The sequence below is a fragment of the Eulemur rufifrons genome, chromosome 16, assembly GCF_041146395.1.
Source record: "Eulemur rufifrons isolate Redbay chromosome 16, OSU_ERuf_1, whole genome shotgun sequence".
Classification (NCBI taxonomy): Eukaryota; Metazoa; Chordata; class Mammalia; order Primates; family Lemuridae; genus Eulemur; species Eulemur rufifrons.
The window spans coordinates 35,913,053-35,931,517 of NC_090998.1; the positions used below are offsets into that span (position 1 = coordinate 35,913,053).

An 18,465-nucleotide genomic window follows, 5' to 3' on the forward strand; every position below is an offset into this window, starting at 1 on the left:
TTATCTCTGGTAAGTGAGAATGGAGAAGCCAGGAGTTAGGGAATCTTCTCATTTTTACTTGGCTTTTACAATGACCAACCATGTATAACTTTTTTAAAAAAATCTAAATAAATGTACTATTCTTTACTTATAGTTGTCCTTTGTTATTCTCTGCTTTTATGTTTTTACTTGAGTAGTGATATGGCCGTTTTTGAAAAATATGAAAATATTTTTAAAACTGTTGTATTGAGTTTATCTGCAGTATTACTAATAAACCGAAGTTTCTGTTCCACTAATATATGAGTTTGTGGTATTTTTATATTATTTTTTAGATTTTTGGGCATTTAGAAAAGGTAAAGAGATGTATGTGGTAGGAGTTTAAAAATAAGACATAAATCTATTTTTAAATCTTTATTGTGTTGTTTTTCTATTTCAGTTACCTAGAAAAGTACGAGAAAGTTCATCATTTTGGGGAGGATGATGATGAGGTACCACCAGGCAATCCAAAGCCACAGCTTCCTATTGGTGCAATTCCATCTTCCTACAATTACCAGCAACACAGTGTGTCAGGTAAATATCACTGGACATTAACAGGGCCAAAGTTTTGAATTAGGAAAACAGACATCATCCAATGAATTCATCCCTTACTTTGCACATGAGAACACTCAAGGCCTAGGGTAATACAGCTTTCAAAGATTGATATCTGATTGGTATCAGGGCCCATTCTATCACTGGTTGCTTAAGAATTGTAGTTGCAGAAATATTTAGTTACAAATGCTTACGCTTTCAAGTAAAATTTTTCCTTATTACTTTGATTGATCATTGATTTATCCTGAATAGTCACAAAAATGAGAAGAGGAAGGTTCTGCTGGGATTAGGGAAGCCAAGAATATTCATATAGAATCTGTTAGATTTTCTACAATTTTCTTATAATTACCGGGATTCCTGGCACCAGAATTATCAGAAATGTTTCTAATTATTCTACTATTTTTCTGCTATGGTACCAGGAAGAAGATTTTTTTTTTCCTTGTCATGCTCGTAATGGCTGTAGAGGAATCTCCAGCTGAAAAGAGATGGACTCAAATTGGAAATAATCAAATTGAGAGTTTGATAAAGAGATTCTTGAGTAGAATAGATGGGGATTCCAGTTTTAGTGGCTTGGGGGTCAGGACTGATGACTAGGAAGAGAGCTCTAAGGAGATATATATTTCTGTTTCTTTAGTCATCAACATTGGCCTATAAAAAAGAGGAGATATTTCTTTTTCAAGGTATGTTCTTTATAAAAATTACAATTATTCTAAATATTTATTATTATTAATTGATACTAGTGCCAATCTCTTATAGGTTATACTTAGGTTTAAGCTGTCTTATTTGTGCCAGTGTCGCTAATTTTTTTCATATCATCTATTTTCAAAGTTTCATGTTCAATTTGCATATTTCTTCCCTAATCAGTAATGACTGAAGAAACAGAATCTCCTTTTACAATCTGTGATCTCCATTAGAAGAGGCCTCATCTGATGCTTTTGTATAATTGGGTAGGGGTAGCGAAGGGAGTCCAAGCCAAACCTAGCTTTGTATTTAATGAGTAGTTATTACCGCAAGAACCAAGACTAAAAGAGAACATTTTAAGTCATCATGCTAATAATTAAAGCTGATAAAATAAAATGGGGTGACTTGTTAGGTGATATGCTCTTTGTTCCTAAAAAGAGCTAATGACCTCTATCAAATTCAAGAATGTTATAGAGGGTTTTCCTGCATTGCATGAGATATTGTACTAATGACCTTTAAAGATCATTTTCAACTTAAAACTCTGTGTGATTCCTGTATTACAATAGCAGCAGAGCTGTTCATCCTTGTAGCTTAAAGAGAGTTTGGCGTCTACGACTATAGCTCTCCAAACCAACCCTTTTTTATGTTTGATCTTGTTTAAAATTAGATTGTTCTTTTTTTTGGATATGTTTTTTTTCCTCCCCTAATTACAATTGATTTTCTTTAAGAAAGTGGATGTGAAATATTTTTAGTATTTCAGAAACCTATAATGAAACTTGTTAATTAAAAAAAGTTAAAGAAATGATAGAATTGCTTAATCTGTTGATTTAACAACTCTTTTCTTAACAATTATGTAACGTGTGACATATTTGACAAAATTAAGATTGGGGATTTTTGATGAGGAAGAAACTGAGAATCCATGGGAAACCTCAAATTTCAGAATATGTAATTCAAACCGAAAAGAGGTAATATTTTAGGGCAGCATTTACGAATGTTAGAGGTGCTTTTTATTTTTCTAGAAAGCTATAGCAACATCATGATTATGTTCTAAAAATTAACTTATCACTATATGAAACATCCTTTACTGATCATTCTTTTCAAGTATTATTTAAAAATAAAAAGCTTCATAGTTCAGTGTGTGTGTGTGTGTGTGTGTGTGTGTCTGTGTGTGTGCGCCTGTGTCTGTCTCTGTGCGTCTGTGTCTGTGTGTTCAAAAAAATGGAATTACCTAATGGTAGATTAAGAGTGTTTAGAAAAATTTTTTAAAACCTTGAAAAGATTTGTGTCTACATCTTTGATTATACAGCGTTACTCCCCTTGTAGGTGTAGATAAATGTATTTATCCAGAGATGCTTACATTGTTGATACTGAGAAAAGCTATTCTAAATCAATGTTTTGAAAGGTGATGTAATGAATTTCAATTGGTAGTAGCTCCAGGATAAACAATATCATACATTAATAGACTGGGGGCCTGAATTTGCCTTTGAGGATACTGGCTTCTTTTGCCCAGTGACTTTAAATGGCAAAAAAATCGTGTACATTTTGCTTTGAGTTTTAGGATAATTCAGCAGTGGCATCAATATATGGTGGTTTTGTCATTTTTTCAGATAGTTTTTCGCTTTTTCTTGACATAAATTCCTAATCCTTTGATTTCCTTGTTTTTCAATGTTTCTTCTTGGTATTGATTGGATACAATCATTTCTGCAGAATTATTGGGTAGATTATTAAGGACTTTTTTGTTCTTTTTTTTTTTTCTTTTACCTTTTTTAAGAAAAATGTATTTGTTGTATCTTTATAGAAAAATTAGGCAAAATTGATAAATGACAACTCATTGAAATTAATAGAATTTTAGAGCTAGCTAGCATTTTAGTGATCATTTAATCAAACTCAACATATTAATAAAATTAGGCCAGGCACCCTGCCCATTTGCATTTTTGGTACTTAATTTGGAAAAGTTTCATACAGGAAGATTTTTTAAAAAATTTATCGGTTGTATTTGAGTAAAGATTTTTCCTTAAATATCCCATATTCTAACAGACATTTGGACTACAACAAGAGCAGTCCAGGAACAATTCTCCCTTTCCTCTAAACTGAAAACAAATAAAAGTGATTGTCTCAGATTAAGTTTCTTAGCAGTGATCTACTTGTATAAACTTTGAATCAAGAATGTTGAAAATAAATTTCCAATCTCATTCTGGTTATAAAAGTGTAGGTGTTCAATCATATCTCCTTTGGGAAAAGAAAGGAGGATCTTAAAATCTTGTAAGCATTTTCTCCTGAATTATCTTAGGAATCTTTACCAAGCCTGATATAATTAAAAGATATTTCATAATTATGTTTTTTTATTCCAATTGAGGATGTCTTTAACAAAGTCATTCAGATATGGATGTACTGAATTGAGTATCTGTCATTGTTTAGTGGGAAATAGAACAATTCTAAAGTCATATTGAAAGTACATACACTTTGGGACTGTGACAATGCATATGGGTTCCAGATTTTTTCTATGCAAGAGATTTGCATAAAAGCTATGTGGAATCTAAAAAATTAACTTGCTGAGATTTGGCTTATCATCATCAATTCTAGTTTGTAGACTAGAAATATTAAAATTGGTCAGGCGTGGTGGCTCACACCTATAATCCCAGCACTTTGGGGGGAGGCCAAGGCGGGAGGATCACTTGAGACCAGAAGTTCAAGACCAGCCTGGACACCATAGCAAGACCCCCATCTCTAAAAAAAAAAAAAAATTAGCTGGGCACGGTGGTGCTTGCTTGTAGTCCTAGCTACCAGGGAGGCTGAGGTGGGAGGATTGCTTGAACCCAGGAGTTGCATGTTACATTGACCTATGATTATACCACTGCACTCCAGCATGGGTGACAGAGTGAGACCCCGTCTGTGAAAAAAAAAAAAAAAGAAATATGAGAAATTTATATTTATAGAAATTTCATTGTTTTTTTCTCCAGATAATATATTTCATTTATGACAAATATGCATAAAGATTATGAAACCTCTTACTGTTCAATCTTAACCCTTAACTCTTAAACCTAACCCTCACCCTAATCCTAATTTAAATATTGTAAAGAATCTATGTCATAGTCATTACAACTGTATTGTGGTACTTCATTATGTTATTGTAGACATTACTGGAATAGTTTAGAATTGAAGGGGTATCTTTCAGCTGTCTACATTGGGAAATGAAGAAATTCTTTACCTACGTAATTTTTTTTCTGTGATATATGGTGACAGTAGATTTCCTTGCATTCTATTTAAAGAGGTGTTTTTTTAAAACTTTAAAAAAAATCCAGATATTTCTGAAATATTTCATCTGGAAGTTTTCCAACTCTAGTTTCTTGACTTTTCCATTTAAACTAGTTACAGCTTTATTTGAAAAATGTACTTGGGATATTTGTCTCAGGACATAGCTGGTAAGTCCTAAACTGCCCCAGTTAAGATTCAGTATTTCTAGAAACATAACGTTTTTCTCATATTCTCATATATATATATGTATATATATATATAAAATGATTATATAGTATTTTAGCATTCTGTAAGCCCATCTTCCCCCACCTTCCAAGTTTTATAAATGTTTTGAATTAATTTTTTCACAAAAAAATCTTAGATACTTTGGTATAATGAAAGATTCCTTAGGACTCAAAATCATGAACCATAAAAGTAAAGATTTATAAATTCAGCTTCATCAAAATTAAAATTTCTCTACAGAGATACTTAGGAGAATGAAAAGACAAGCCACTGACTGGGAGAAAATATTTGCAAAATAAATACTAAAGGACTCATATTCATAATATTTAAAACTGGCAATATTAAGTGCTGACAAGGATGGGGAGCAACCAGGGACTCTCTGTACATTGCTGGTGGAAATGCAAGGTGGTAAAGCCACTTTGGAAAACAGTTTCATATTTCTTACAATGGTAAGCATACACTTACTTATGTGTGACCCAGCAGTCCTACTTCTAAGTATTTAGCCAAGAGACATGAAGAAATATATCGCCACAAAATCCTGTATATGAATGTTTATAGCAGCTGTATTCATAAGCACCAAAAATTGGAAACAATCCTAATGTTCCTCAACTAGGGAACAGATAAACAAACTGTGTTTACAAAGGAATAGACAACTAATACACACATCAACTTGGAAATGAATCTCAAAAGCATTTTGCTAAATGAGAGAAATCAGACACTAAAGGCTAATTCTGTATGACTTCATTTATCTGGCATTTTGAAATGAAACAAAGCTTTAGGAACAGATAAACTTCTTGATGAAATATTTCAGAAATATCTGGATTTTAATAAAAGTTTTAAAAAAAGTTTAAATAGAATGCAAGGAGTAGATATAACAATGGTACCTAGTGGTAGGGGATGGGATTGACTGCAAAGAAGCATAAGAAACTTTTTGGACTGATGGAAATACTCTATCTCTTAACTATGGTTGTGGTTAAAATACTATACATTTGTTAAAATTATAGAATTATAGTACTAACAAACATGGCTATTACATGTAAATTACATTCCAGTAAATCAGAATAAATCCTTAGAAATGTAAGTAAAAAGTATAGATTAGGTAAATTGAAATAATGATGCAATAATATTTTGACAGTGATGTCCAAGTGGGTATATATATATATTTTGGTATTTTAATATTTTTTCATGAATGTAATTTTAGTGATTAGTAAACTTAAGAGGTTTAGATCGTTGAAATTTTTGAACTTCTAATCAGTTTATCTTTTATTTAAAAAAATAATAAGCTGTGTCCTACATTCAAAAGATATTAACCACAGGGTATCCAATTCTTGATATATTTAAGATATTTTTGTTTTTCTTTGTTAGATTATCTACGTCAAAGTTATGGGCTATCTATGGACTTTAATTCGCCAAATGATTACAATAAATTGGTGCTTTCACTGTTATCTGGACTCCCAAATGAAGTGGACTTTGCTATTAATGTATGCACTCTCCTGTCAAATGAAAGCAAGCACGTCATGCAACTTGAAAAAGACCCTAAAATCATCACTTTATTACTTGCTAATGCCGGGGTGTTTGATGACAGTAAGTTTAAAGCTGGATATATTGTATAATTATTCTACAAAGATATTGAAGGTTCTTTTTTTTTTTTTTTAGGTTTTTAAGGAGAAAAGTACTTTTTATTTGTCAATATAATAGCATTCTTTATTTGCTTTTGTTAAATGCATTATTTAAGATAATGTTTGGGATATTTTAACATTAAATATTTGAATAGTAATTTTATCTCATTAGAGCTTTTGAAGTAGAAATCCTGTTAGGTTTCTTGAGTTGAGAAGATTGCTTGTTACAAAATTCTGATAAAGAAAAGTAGGATCTGGAACAAATTGTTTTCTGAAGTCTGTTTCTGCTAGTATGTGACTATAATTTTTAGCTAAAACAAACACTTTTGAAATTTTGCTTCCCTGAATGATCAAAATAAAGTTTATCTTTTTTACTTGTAGAGTTTGCTAGTTGTAGGTTTTTATAAATCAAATTCTTTATTTTTTCTGAAATTACCTCTTATTAAGACTAGGTTACTATTCAGACAGAATTATTCAGTTTTCTGATGGTAGTTGAATAGAGATTTAGAAAATATATTTTGAAATGTTTTCTTGGTCATAGGTTTTCTTTTGTAAAATATCTATATTAGCTGATTGTTAATTTGATACAAAATCGTTTCCTGCTTTCCAACTCTTCCTCTTACCTCAACCGTATTGTTTTTACTTTTTTTTGCCAGAAGCATATCCTTTTAAAGCATAAGGTATTGACATATATTGAAATTATTTTATCTTATAGGAAACTATATATATAGCATAGTAGGCAGAGTCTGTGAGAGAATGTCATGGAACATTTTACAGATTCATGACTTTGTTTTTATCTTTAAACAGAAAGATGTTGCAAAAGAGTTCATTTTTCTGTAATTTGATTTGATCAAGTGGTATACTCTTTGGTTTTATTTGGGATTATCTAAGTAGGATTCCTTAAAATTTGACATGTTTATTTTATATGAAAATAATTTTGAAATTAGTTTAAACAAAAGTGAAAATTAGTTTCTTAACGTGCCTGAAACTATTCTTGCTTACAGTGAGGAAGAACAAAGACCTTTACTTCTCAGTTTCTATCATAACTTTGAAGATAAAAATTTGTCTAATTTCCATCTCACTTTCATGTTCTTTGATTCCTGATATTTTATTTTGGTCTTTCCAGTGCAACTTTCAGCATTTAGTATAGACTGGAGTTGGAAATTTTTTCACGTTTTTTAGAAATCTTAAAATGAGGCTTTTGGAGAGAATATATATCCTCATGTCAGAATAATTTTAGTGAAGTCTTAGCATTTAATTGTTGAATAGAATTACGTGAAAATTAATAACTTTAGATGTGCATATGATAGAAGTAGTCTTATCACTTTTGTTGAACCAAGGCATGAATTCTTTAGATCCAATTTGTCTTCATGCATTCTTTAGGCATTTTTATTTGTCTAAAATAAAATTATTTTATTTTAGACAATTATATAATTTAGTATAGCAATCTAAAAAATCAAAAATTTAGCAAGTCCTATTTAAGGATTGTTTCTGTCATTTGAACAGTCTTATTAAGTTTGGTTCCAGAGTACATAGTGCACTTAATGAAGACTCTATACTTAAAGTAGTGGTTTTACATGATAAAAATAATTCTCTTTGGAGTTTAAAGGTTATAGATATATTTGATTTGTTTAGTCTTTTGAGAAATTTTGATTTATTTTCTAGGGAATGTGATTTTAATTGAGAAGTAAATATAGATGCCACTTCCTTTAGAAAGTGTGGAATGTTTATACATTTTTTATGTTTGAAGAAGTATAATAATTCTATCTGACAAAAAATTGAATTTTTCCATCTTATATTTCTATTCAGTATTTTTTTCCCAGTGAAGTTTTTTAATAAAGCTTTTGCAGGACAAACAAAACCCTGTATCTCTTTAGTGGTGTGTGGGCTTCATTTTTCTGATTAAGCTGCTACTTATATGTAAGTTTGATATTTTATGAAATACTTCTTTAGGTCACTATAATTAACTTATTTATTATAAACATTTATATCTGTTATTTATATCTTTCCTCATAGCCATATCAGTATTAAAATCATTAACAAATATAACTTATTTTTTAAATGTTTCTATTCCTCACCCTTTTAAATATTTTTTAAAATGAAAATTCTTATTCTAACCAAGTGCTTTACAAACTTTATCTTACTCAATATGAGCTAAATATTAGGTTCATACTTAAAGGCATAACAAGACTATAAAGATTCAATAAATCTTTTACAACAGAAAACATATCTACTTGTTATGCTTGTCATAACGTGTCCAATAAGGAGGCTTAATTTTGCTTTTTTAAAAGATTAATACTCATAACAACTACTTTTTCTGTTTACAGTTATCACTATATTATTTTCTTTCTGTTTTCCAAAAGCAGTAGCTTTTGTTACAGAATTAATCTGATAGTTAATGAAGGATTTGTCTAATTTTAAAAGACGAAAACATATTTTGTCACAGCTTAGATGTTTGTATCATACTGCTTGTTAGTCTGGTTCCATAACTGACAGTATGAACTAACAACATAAAAGAGAAAAAAAAAATAATATAACATGTACCTATATGCCTTAATTTTTTTTGTGGGGAAATGAGAGCCACATATGGGTGAGAGACAGTGCTTTTAAGAAGTAGTCTTTGAAAATCGGTGGTTAGACTTTTCAAGGTCATAAAGTTGTTGATAAAGCACCTTTATCAAGAAATTTGAACATGCTATAGGGCTGAGGAGATTTTATTTGTGGAAATCATTTTCAAAGAATGCCTCGCTGTGTATTTTTTTGAAGTATGTATTACACAATTATATCTGAAATTAATTTAAAGATTTTAAATTATAACAGTCTGGAAAACTAATAGCATTAACATCAGTTTGACTTTTTAATATTTTCCTTCTCTAAAAATGAAAACTAATGCAAAGTAATTATTACAATGCTCTTCATTTCTTTATTGTTTATATAACTGTATTTTTAATATGTAGGAATACAGATTTTTTTTAAATCCTATAACTAAAAAATGTGTTTCAAAAGAAATTATCATAACTTCCTATCATTTATTATAAAATAATTTCTAGTGAATAAGATATATTAAAATGTAGTTTTACTGTTTCTCCAAGCCAACCTATTATTAAAGAATTAACTGTAAGAATTAATTGTATTTTATTGAATGTACTATTTATTTTTTTAGCTTTAGGATCCTTTTCCACTGTATTTGGAGAAGAATGGAAAGAGAAGACTGATAGAGATTTTGTTAAGGTAATTCACATAAATTAAAATGTTGACCTATTGAGTTAAATATAGCCAAAGCCTATAATGGATCAATGCTTGCTCATTTTGTATATATGATACTACCCATACTTTTATCTTTACCTAATATATACATACCTATTTAGGAGTTGTGATTAAGTTGAGTATAAAATCTTTTAGTATATCTAACAAACATAAATAAAATTTGACTTTATTACATATTGATTTCTGAGAATGATAAATCTACAATAATAGTAATAAACATTTAAATGACCCTCTTCCCAACTGGGACTCTGGAGAATGGATTTCAGGAAGTTTTATTTTTATGTATGTTCTGAAATTATACAATTCAGGATGAAATGAAGGTCCAAACCTATCATCAAATCCTTGGAAAGACATGTGACTAAAAGATTGCTAGGTATCAATCTAGAGGAAAATATCTGGGAATATAGTTTAGAAAAAAAAAATCTAGTTGTGAATTTCAAGAAGGTATAAAAAATCTTGAACATATTGTTTTCTCATTCATACTTGTTTAACTTTCGTGGCTTTCAAAGTATAGGATACTTTTACTTATCATCTGGGGTACAGGCTATCATGTCTAGTAATAGAACATGCACATTAAACAGCATTGTTTAAACATATTTTCGTTAATTTAAAACTGATACATGAGTAACATTTAAGTTTGATTACTTTTCATTTTTGTTATTTCTTCAGCTAAAATTTCTAAACCTGTGTACTTTGATTCTTAAAATTAGTCCCCCAAAACACAGTGATATATAACATATATAGATGTTATTGATTAATCAGCAATTGTAATAAAAATTTTGATATTAATCAGACAAAATTTTGATATTAAAAAGCATAAAAAGGGATGTAAAAGTCATTATATTGACAAAGGGATCAGTTAACCAAGAGGACATATATATAACAAGTATAAATATATGTGCACCCAATATCAGAGCACTCAGATATATAAAGCAAATATAATTAAAGCTAAAAAGATAGATCCCAATGCAGTTATCATAGGAGACTTCAACAGTCCACTTTCAGTATTAGACAGATCATCTAGACAGAAAATCAACAAAGAAAATTGGACTTAATCTGCACCATAGACCAAATGGACCTGTCGGATGTTTACAGAACTTTTTATTCAATAACTGCAGAATACATTCTTCTCATCAGCGCACGAAACATTCAACAGGATATACCATATGGGAGGCAACAAAATAAGTTTCAAAAATTCCAGAAAATCAAAATCATATCACAGATCACAATGGAATGAAACTAGAAATCAGTAACAAGAGGAATTTTGGAAACTGTACAGATCCATAAAAATTAAACGTCATGCTCCTAAATGACCATTGGTGAATGAAGAAATTAAGAAGGAAATGGAAAACTTTCTTGAAACAAATGAAAATGGAAACAAAACATACCAAAACCTATGAGATAAAAGAAAAGCAATCTTAAGTGAATTTTATAGCAATAAACGCCTACATCAAAAAAGCAGAAAGATTTTAAATAAACAACCTAAAGATGCAACTCAGGAAACTAGACGAGCGAAACAAAACAAACCCAAAATTAGTAGAAGAAAGCAGAACTATTATAAATGAAATAGAGACCAAAAAGACAAAGGATCAATAAAATGAAAAGTGGCTCTTTTGAAAAGATTAACAAAGCTGATCAACTGCCAGGTAGACTAACCAAGAAGGAAAAAAGGAGAGAATACCCAAATAAATAAAATCAGAAACAGAAAAGGAGATATTACAACTGACACCACAAAAATACAGTGGATTGTTAGAGACTATTATGAACAACTGTACACTAACAAATTTTAAAAAAGAATGAGGCAGATAAATTCAGTTTGTTGGTATAGGATGATTTCTTTTTTTTTTTTTTTTGGTATAGGATGATTTCTTAGGGGAACTTACAGAGGTGTGGTCTTGGGTAGCTGCAAGACAAGTAGATCTCTGCACCCCAACCCCCCAAATCCAGGGCTTATATCCTGGGGAAAACATATACATGCTTTGGAAGGAATATGTAGGTTACTATGTCACAGTATATGATGTATGCAGGAACATCAAGGGTTGTTTTGGAGGAGAGACAAAACTTACAATAGGTGTTTTTATGTAAAGAGTAATACATAAACTAGACGTTTTGGAGACATTCCCATATTTGGGATTAGTCAGATGATTAGCATTTAAAATAAAGTCACTCTTGTCTACCTACCAAGATTGAACCAGGAAGAAATAGAAAATCTGAACAGACCAATAATGAGTAAGGAGATTGAACTGGTAATAGAGACTCTCCCAACAAAGAAAAGCCCATGACCTGATGGCTTTACTGCTGAATTCTTCCAAACTTATAAAGAACTAACACCAATTCTTCTCAAACTGTTGCAATATTACTTTTCACAATAGGCAAGATAATAGAATCAACCTGTGTCCATCAGTAGATGAATGGGTAAAGAAAATGTGGTCTATATACACAATGGAATACTATTCAGCTATAAAAAAGGATGAAATCCTGCTATTTGCAGCAACATGGATGAAACTGGAGATTTAGTGAAATAAGGCACAGAAAGACACTTCCATATGTTCTCACTCATGTGGGAGTGAAACAAGTTGATATCATGGAGATAGAGAGTAAAATGGTGGTCACCAGAGTCTGGGGAAGGTGAGAGCTTGGGAGGGAGGAAGAAAAGTTGGTTAATAGGTACTAACTTACAGTTAGAAGAAATAAGTTCTAGTGTTCAATAGTACAGTAGGGTTACTATAGTTAATAATTTATCATATATTTAAAAATAGCTAGAAGAGAAGATTTGAAATGTTTCCAGCACAAAGAAATGTAAAATGTGCTGATGGATATCCTAAATATGCTGATTTGATCATTATACATTTTATACATGTATCAAAATTTCACATGTATAAATATGTGAATTTATAATATATAATATAAATATATAGTTATGTGTCAATAAAAAATATTTTGATATCAGGATATCTTGCAAATTTGGATTAAGAGACTTGTTTTTAGACACAGTATCTTTCAACTAGTGAGACTGTTTTTCTAATGGCATATTATCTAAAGAAACATAAAATTAGAGTTTATGTCCAACTAGTTGAATATATATAAAATTGTAAAATTTATTAATGCAGAAATCACATTAATTGAATTGTATTATAAGTGAAAAGATTTCCTTAAATATTGTTAGTCTTTAGGTTTAATAAAACTGCTAATGATATCGTTATACTAATAAAAAACTTTGACTCTTTTTCAGTAGGCTATTTTAAGGATTATAATTGTCTTTAGGAACAGTAGTGCATCAAGACATTTTTGAAACTTTAATGTAGACCAGCATGATTTCTTGAATTCTTTGTGTATTGCAAATGTTTGACTCTTCAAAAAATCCTTATAAGTTTGGTTTCTAACTAATATTACCACTGAGGCATATTTCTTTTATAATGTGTTAACTTTTTCTTTAAGAAGAATTAAAATTAAATTATTATAGTTAGACAATCACCATCATTGGCTTATATTAAAATAATTTTTTATTAAATGTCTTGTAGATTTGTTAAAGTTCTGTTTAGAAAAATATTCTTTTACTTCTTTTCAGTATAGAATTAAAAGTTAGTATGGACTAGATATAAAACATTTTACATAATTGTCTTTACCATTTTTCTGTTTACAAAACAGTTTTTTTTTTTTACAAAAAGTTCCATTTTAAAATATTTCAAGCAATATAGGAACCTATAATGTCTCTTCAGAGATGTATATGTGAATTTTATTTTAACAAGTTAGTAACATTTGAGTTAATGTTAAATAGTGGAGAAAAAGAAAAATGTTTTCAAGATTTTATACAAGTAATGGATGCACATTGTGGAAAAGCTAGAATATATAGCAAAAGGCAAAAATTAAAACAACCATTAATGACATCCATCCAGAAATAAATACTATTATTACTTTCATATACATCTATCAGGTTTTTTGTATGTATATATTATTTAAAAGCAAAAGTTGTTATTTCAAACTTTTATTTGTAACCTGCCCTTTTCACTTATTATATTCTGACCTTTTCTTCTCATCGTTGATCTGCAACATTTTAATGGCCACTTCATCATTCATATTACAGATATTTCATACTTCATGTGAATAATCCATATTGTCAGAAATTTAGTTTTTTTTCTATTTTTTGTTATAAACCTAGCTGGGATGGACATACTTGTATCCAAACCCACAAGAATAAAATAATTTTTTTCTTAGGATAATTCCAAGAAAAATTTCTGAGACAAAGAGCATATCATATAAATCCTTTAAGGAAAGTATACCACCTTAGCTGAATTTTATAGTAAAGTTACAGTTTTAATATTCTTATGCTAAGTGAAATTTGTAGCCCCAAATGGCTTGGCTTAATGCTACATATTGTACAATTGATTAAAAATTTTAAGACATTTATCTGATAATATCTGGTAAAAAATATCTGATTGGTAACTTCAAATCACTTGATTTCAGAGAAAAAAATGGTTTGAACTATTTTACTTGGTTGTGTCTTTTTAATTATTTTGCACATTAATTCATTTATTTAACAAATATTTCCTGAGCATTTTCTACATGCCAAAGCTTTTCCAGATACTGGAAAAACAAGGTCCCCACTCTCCTCAAATTTCCACTCTGTTGTAGAAAGACAGACATAAATGTAAACAGTGTAATTTGAGGCTTTTGCAAGTATTGTAAAGGCAATAAAGCAGGAAAATGTGATAGAGAGTTAGAAGACACATGTGGGTTTGTGGAAACAGTAGGTAATAATGACCAACAAAGCCTTCTCTCTGGAGGTCATATCTGATGATTTTTGGTAGATGTGAATGATAATATGGGACCTACATTGCAGAGGAAGAGCTTTTCAGAAAGAGGGAATAGCAAATGCTCTAAGGTAAGAACAAATTTAGTTTGAAGCATAGAAAGTATGCTTGTGTGGCAGGATCTTGGTAAACAAAAGAGAAAGTTGTGGCAGACAATGTGCCTGTTTTAGAAGTGAATATGAACTTAACAGAAAATACTGATTAATACCAAAAGATATATTAATTATATCTTTTTTCTGTGTTAAAACTAAGCTTCAGGATACATTGAAATTTTTTATTTAATATATTTTCCCAAATCTTTTAAGGAAATTTTTAACTAAATTATAAAAGCACACTTAGAAAAGCACATGTAAGTATATAGCTCAAGAAACGTTTACAACTATTATGTATCCATAAAAATTAAAAATAAAAAATTAAAGAAAAAACAGTGTTTATAAAGTAAATGCACCAATGTAATCCTTACCCAAAGAAACAGAACATAACCAGCACCTCTGAAGTGCTCCTGCTGAAGCCTTCTTGCAGTCACTTCTTCCTTCACTCACCTGTTCGTCTTTCCTCCCCATGCTACTCTTTTTTCTTTTGTTCAACATTATGTTTGTGAACATTTCATCCGTATTCTTTTAAATATTTGTACTTCATTTCTGTTGTTGTATAGCATTACATTGCATGAATATATATATAGCAGCTTGTCCATTCTACTTTAAATACAGAAAGTAGTAAGGATGGAGTCATTTCCAGTTAAGAAACAAATAATTCTGCTAATGAAGGGGTTTATATAATACATGTATTTTGGTAACTGTATGCATGCATTTTTGTTGTGCAATAAACCTAGGAGTGTAATAGTTAGGTTATACGATATGTAGAGTTCCAGTTGCTCATTGTTGTCATTATTTTGTATTGTCGGTCTCTTTCATTTTAACCATTGCAATTTTTTTCCCTTTCACTATAGCTTCTACTTATGAAACCATTCCTGTTTTAATTTACATTTGTTCCTAGTGACTGATAAGAAATAGAATACCTTGGGCTGTTTTGATAACTTCTTGTGTGCAGTGCCTATATTTTGCCCATTTTTCTTTGATTGCTTGTCTTGCTGATTTATAGTTCTATATATATTTGGATAAAAGTTCTTTTTAAGATATGTTGGAAATATTTTTTCTTGTGGCTTGCCTTTTCATTCTTTAACGGTGTCTTTGATGAACTTAAGTTCTTAATTTTAGTGTAGTTTAGGTGATCAAACTTTTTCTTAAAGTTAGCCATTTTTGAGCCAAAATTTTGCTTTTCATGAAGTCATGGTCTACTTTTTTTCTTCTGTTTTACCTTTCACATTTAGATCTATAATTCATATGGAGCTTTTGTATGTGTGGTGTAAGTTAGGAGGCAAGATTTGGTTTTTTTCTCATATGGCTGCCCAGTTGAACCTGTATCATTTGTTTTAAAAAACTTTTTTCCCCACTGTGTTGTCACCTTTGTCATAAATCCACCAATCATATATGTGTGGATCTATTTCTAAGCTCTTTTTTCCATTTTTTTCCCCTGTGTTAGGGCTTTAAATTATCAGATTTTTAGTCTGAAATTGGAATTCTTTTTATTGAAATTTCAATTAAAAAATTCTGTTTTTTAACTGGAAAAAAATTCATTTATTTTCCTATTTTTGTTCATAATTCCTTGCTACAAATATTATCTTTAATTTTATGCCTTCATAATTTAAAACCCTTGAAAGCAGGTCTTTTAATCTAATTTCTTTGTCCGTATTCTTTCTTGCATATCCCATTTCCCTTCTGAGTATGTGTTCTTTCCATAGTATAACACATCCTTACCTATATCTTTCAACGAGGATATCTTATTGGTAAAATTCTGAGTTTTGTGATTGTCTTTATTTTTGCCCGCATTCTATGAGAATTGTAGATTGTAAGTTACATTTTTTAATATTATTGTCATTTGATTGATTTCTACATTCCTTTAAGGTATCTATTCTTTCTTTTTTTATTAATTTCAGATCTTCTATTTTTCTTTGGTATTTTGCAACCATGTGACAAATTATAGATTTTCTTTACTTCTGGAATTCCAGAGTTGAACTGTCTTATTCTGTCCTCCATTTCTCTTAACCTTTCTTCTGTGTATTCTATCTCTTTAACTGTAGGTAATTTCCTTAGGTTTGTTTTTCAGTTCCCTTAATCATTTTTCAGCTGTGTCTAATATGCTATTTGACCCATTTGTTAAGTTTTTATTTTAGTGACCATGTCCTAATTTCTAGGAATTCTCTGTTGTCTTTCAAATGTTCCCTTTTTGACCTCCTTTTTTCATGCTTTTAATAATTTAGAATATGATATATATTTTTAAATGTCTTTTTATGAATTAATTTAAATTATATATAAATTAAACATTTATGTAACATATAAACATGTAAATATATAAATATGTAAATTAAATTTAAATGTACACAACTGATAATCCCAATATTTGAAGCTTTTGTGACTAATTTTATTAATACTAATGAGTGAATTAGTCCCTTCTGTTTTATCATGTTGGTTACAAATTTCAGCAGACTTGTTTTTGTGGGATTTTTGTACAGATTGGATTAAGAGTTTATTCTTCCAGGGCTGTGTGGCATTTGCCAGTCATCTGAAGAGAATATCTGATCTAGAATGACTATATTAACTTCTTCATTGATTTTTCCAGTTACTCGAGTAGTAAAACTAAACCCATGGTGATTGGGGAGCAGGCCATTGGTGAAAATTTAGGGCATCATTCTTAACCTAAAACTCAGGTAGAGTCAAGCCCTTTTATCTCCCTTTCTTTTAGGTTATTAGATCTTCAAATTTTTCACAATGATACAGAGTTGCATTTCTAATTCCCCACTTCACAAGCTTACCCAAGGTCCTATATCCTGTCCTTACCCCACCTATTAAAAGCCAAACCCTTTGGTTATAGAGTTATGTATTTTCTTTAGCTCAAGAAAATTGGTGAGTTGCATGCAATGTTTATGTATGCAATCACAGTGGGCAGTGGGCATTGTCAGTATAATCACTGATCACATGAAATTAAGAAGATAAAAATCTGTTGAAGAGTAGATGATTCCTGCTGTTGTATGTGTGTTCCTTGATTTTTGCTCTTCATATATCTTTCTTTCTATATGCTGTTTTCTTTGAGTCTAGTTTGCTGCCCTTTTTCTAACTTCTTGAGCTGGTGCTTAGATCATTACTGTTTTTTTTCTAATATATACATTCTAATACATACATTTAAGGCCACAAAATTCCTTCTAAGCAAAATGTTATACTACCAGTTTTATTATGTCACGTTTTCATTACATGCAGTTTAAATATCTTCTCATTGCTATTATTGATTTTCTCTTGATACGCAGGTTATTTAGAAAGGAATTTTCTTAATTTACCAAATCATATGAATTTTTTCTAGTTTTCTTTTTCTTATTAATTTCTAACTGAATCGTACTGTGTTGAGAAAGAAACTACTCTGTATAATTTTAACCTTTTGAAATGTTTTCACCCTTTGTTTTTTACCCTAGCATTAGTCAGATTTTGTAAACACTACATGTATTTGAAAAGAATATATATGCTGAAGTTGAGTGTAGATTTCTATATATGTCAGGCCAACACAATCTTGATGTTCATATTTCCACATCATACTGATATTTTTGTCTGTTCGTTCCTTCATTTCTGTAAAGAGGTGTGTTAAAATCACCCAGTTTGATTGTGATGTGACTCTTTCTCCTTTTAGTTCTCTAATACTGTGTTTCAATATTTTGAGACTGTGTTATTTAGTGCACACAAGTGTAGTGCACTAGTCAGTTGGTCGGTTGAATTTATGAGGTATATTTCTTTTTGGCTTTATGTATTTTTTTTGTCTTGACATCAATATAACTATATCAGCTTTCATTTGATTGGCATTTATATGATTTATATTTTACTTTCAACCTTTCTTATCTGTATATTTTACATGAGTTTTTTGTTAACAACATATTGGGCTTTGTTTTTTTCTAGCATGAAAAACTTTGTTTTTAAATTAGTACATTTATTCCATTTATA

At 29.9% G+C, this 18,465-nt stretch overlaps 1 protein-coding gene across 1 annotated transcript in view; it reads left to right on the forward strand.

Annotated features, from left to right (window-relative positions):
• ARID2 (AT-rich interaction domain 2) overlaps positions 1-18,465 on the forward strand; it is a 170,402-nt gene that overhangs the window by 89,904 nt on the left and 62,033 nt on the right. Inside the window, exons 4-6 of the mRNA XM_069490313.1 lie at positions 416-549; positions 6,091-6,309; positions 9,508-9,575. Coding sequence (XP_069346414.1) covers positions 416-549; positions 6,091-6,309; positions 9,508-9,575 — 421 coding nt within the window. The remainder of the gene's footprint in view (positions 1-415; positions 550-6,090; positions 6,310-9,507; positions 9,576-18,465) is intronic.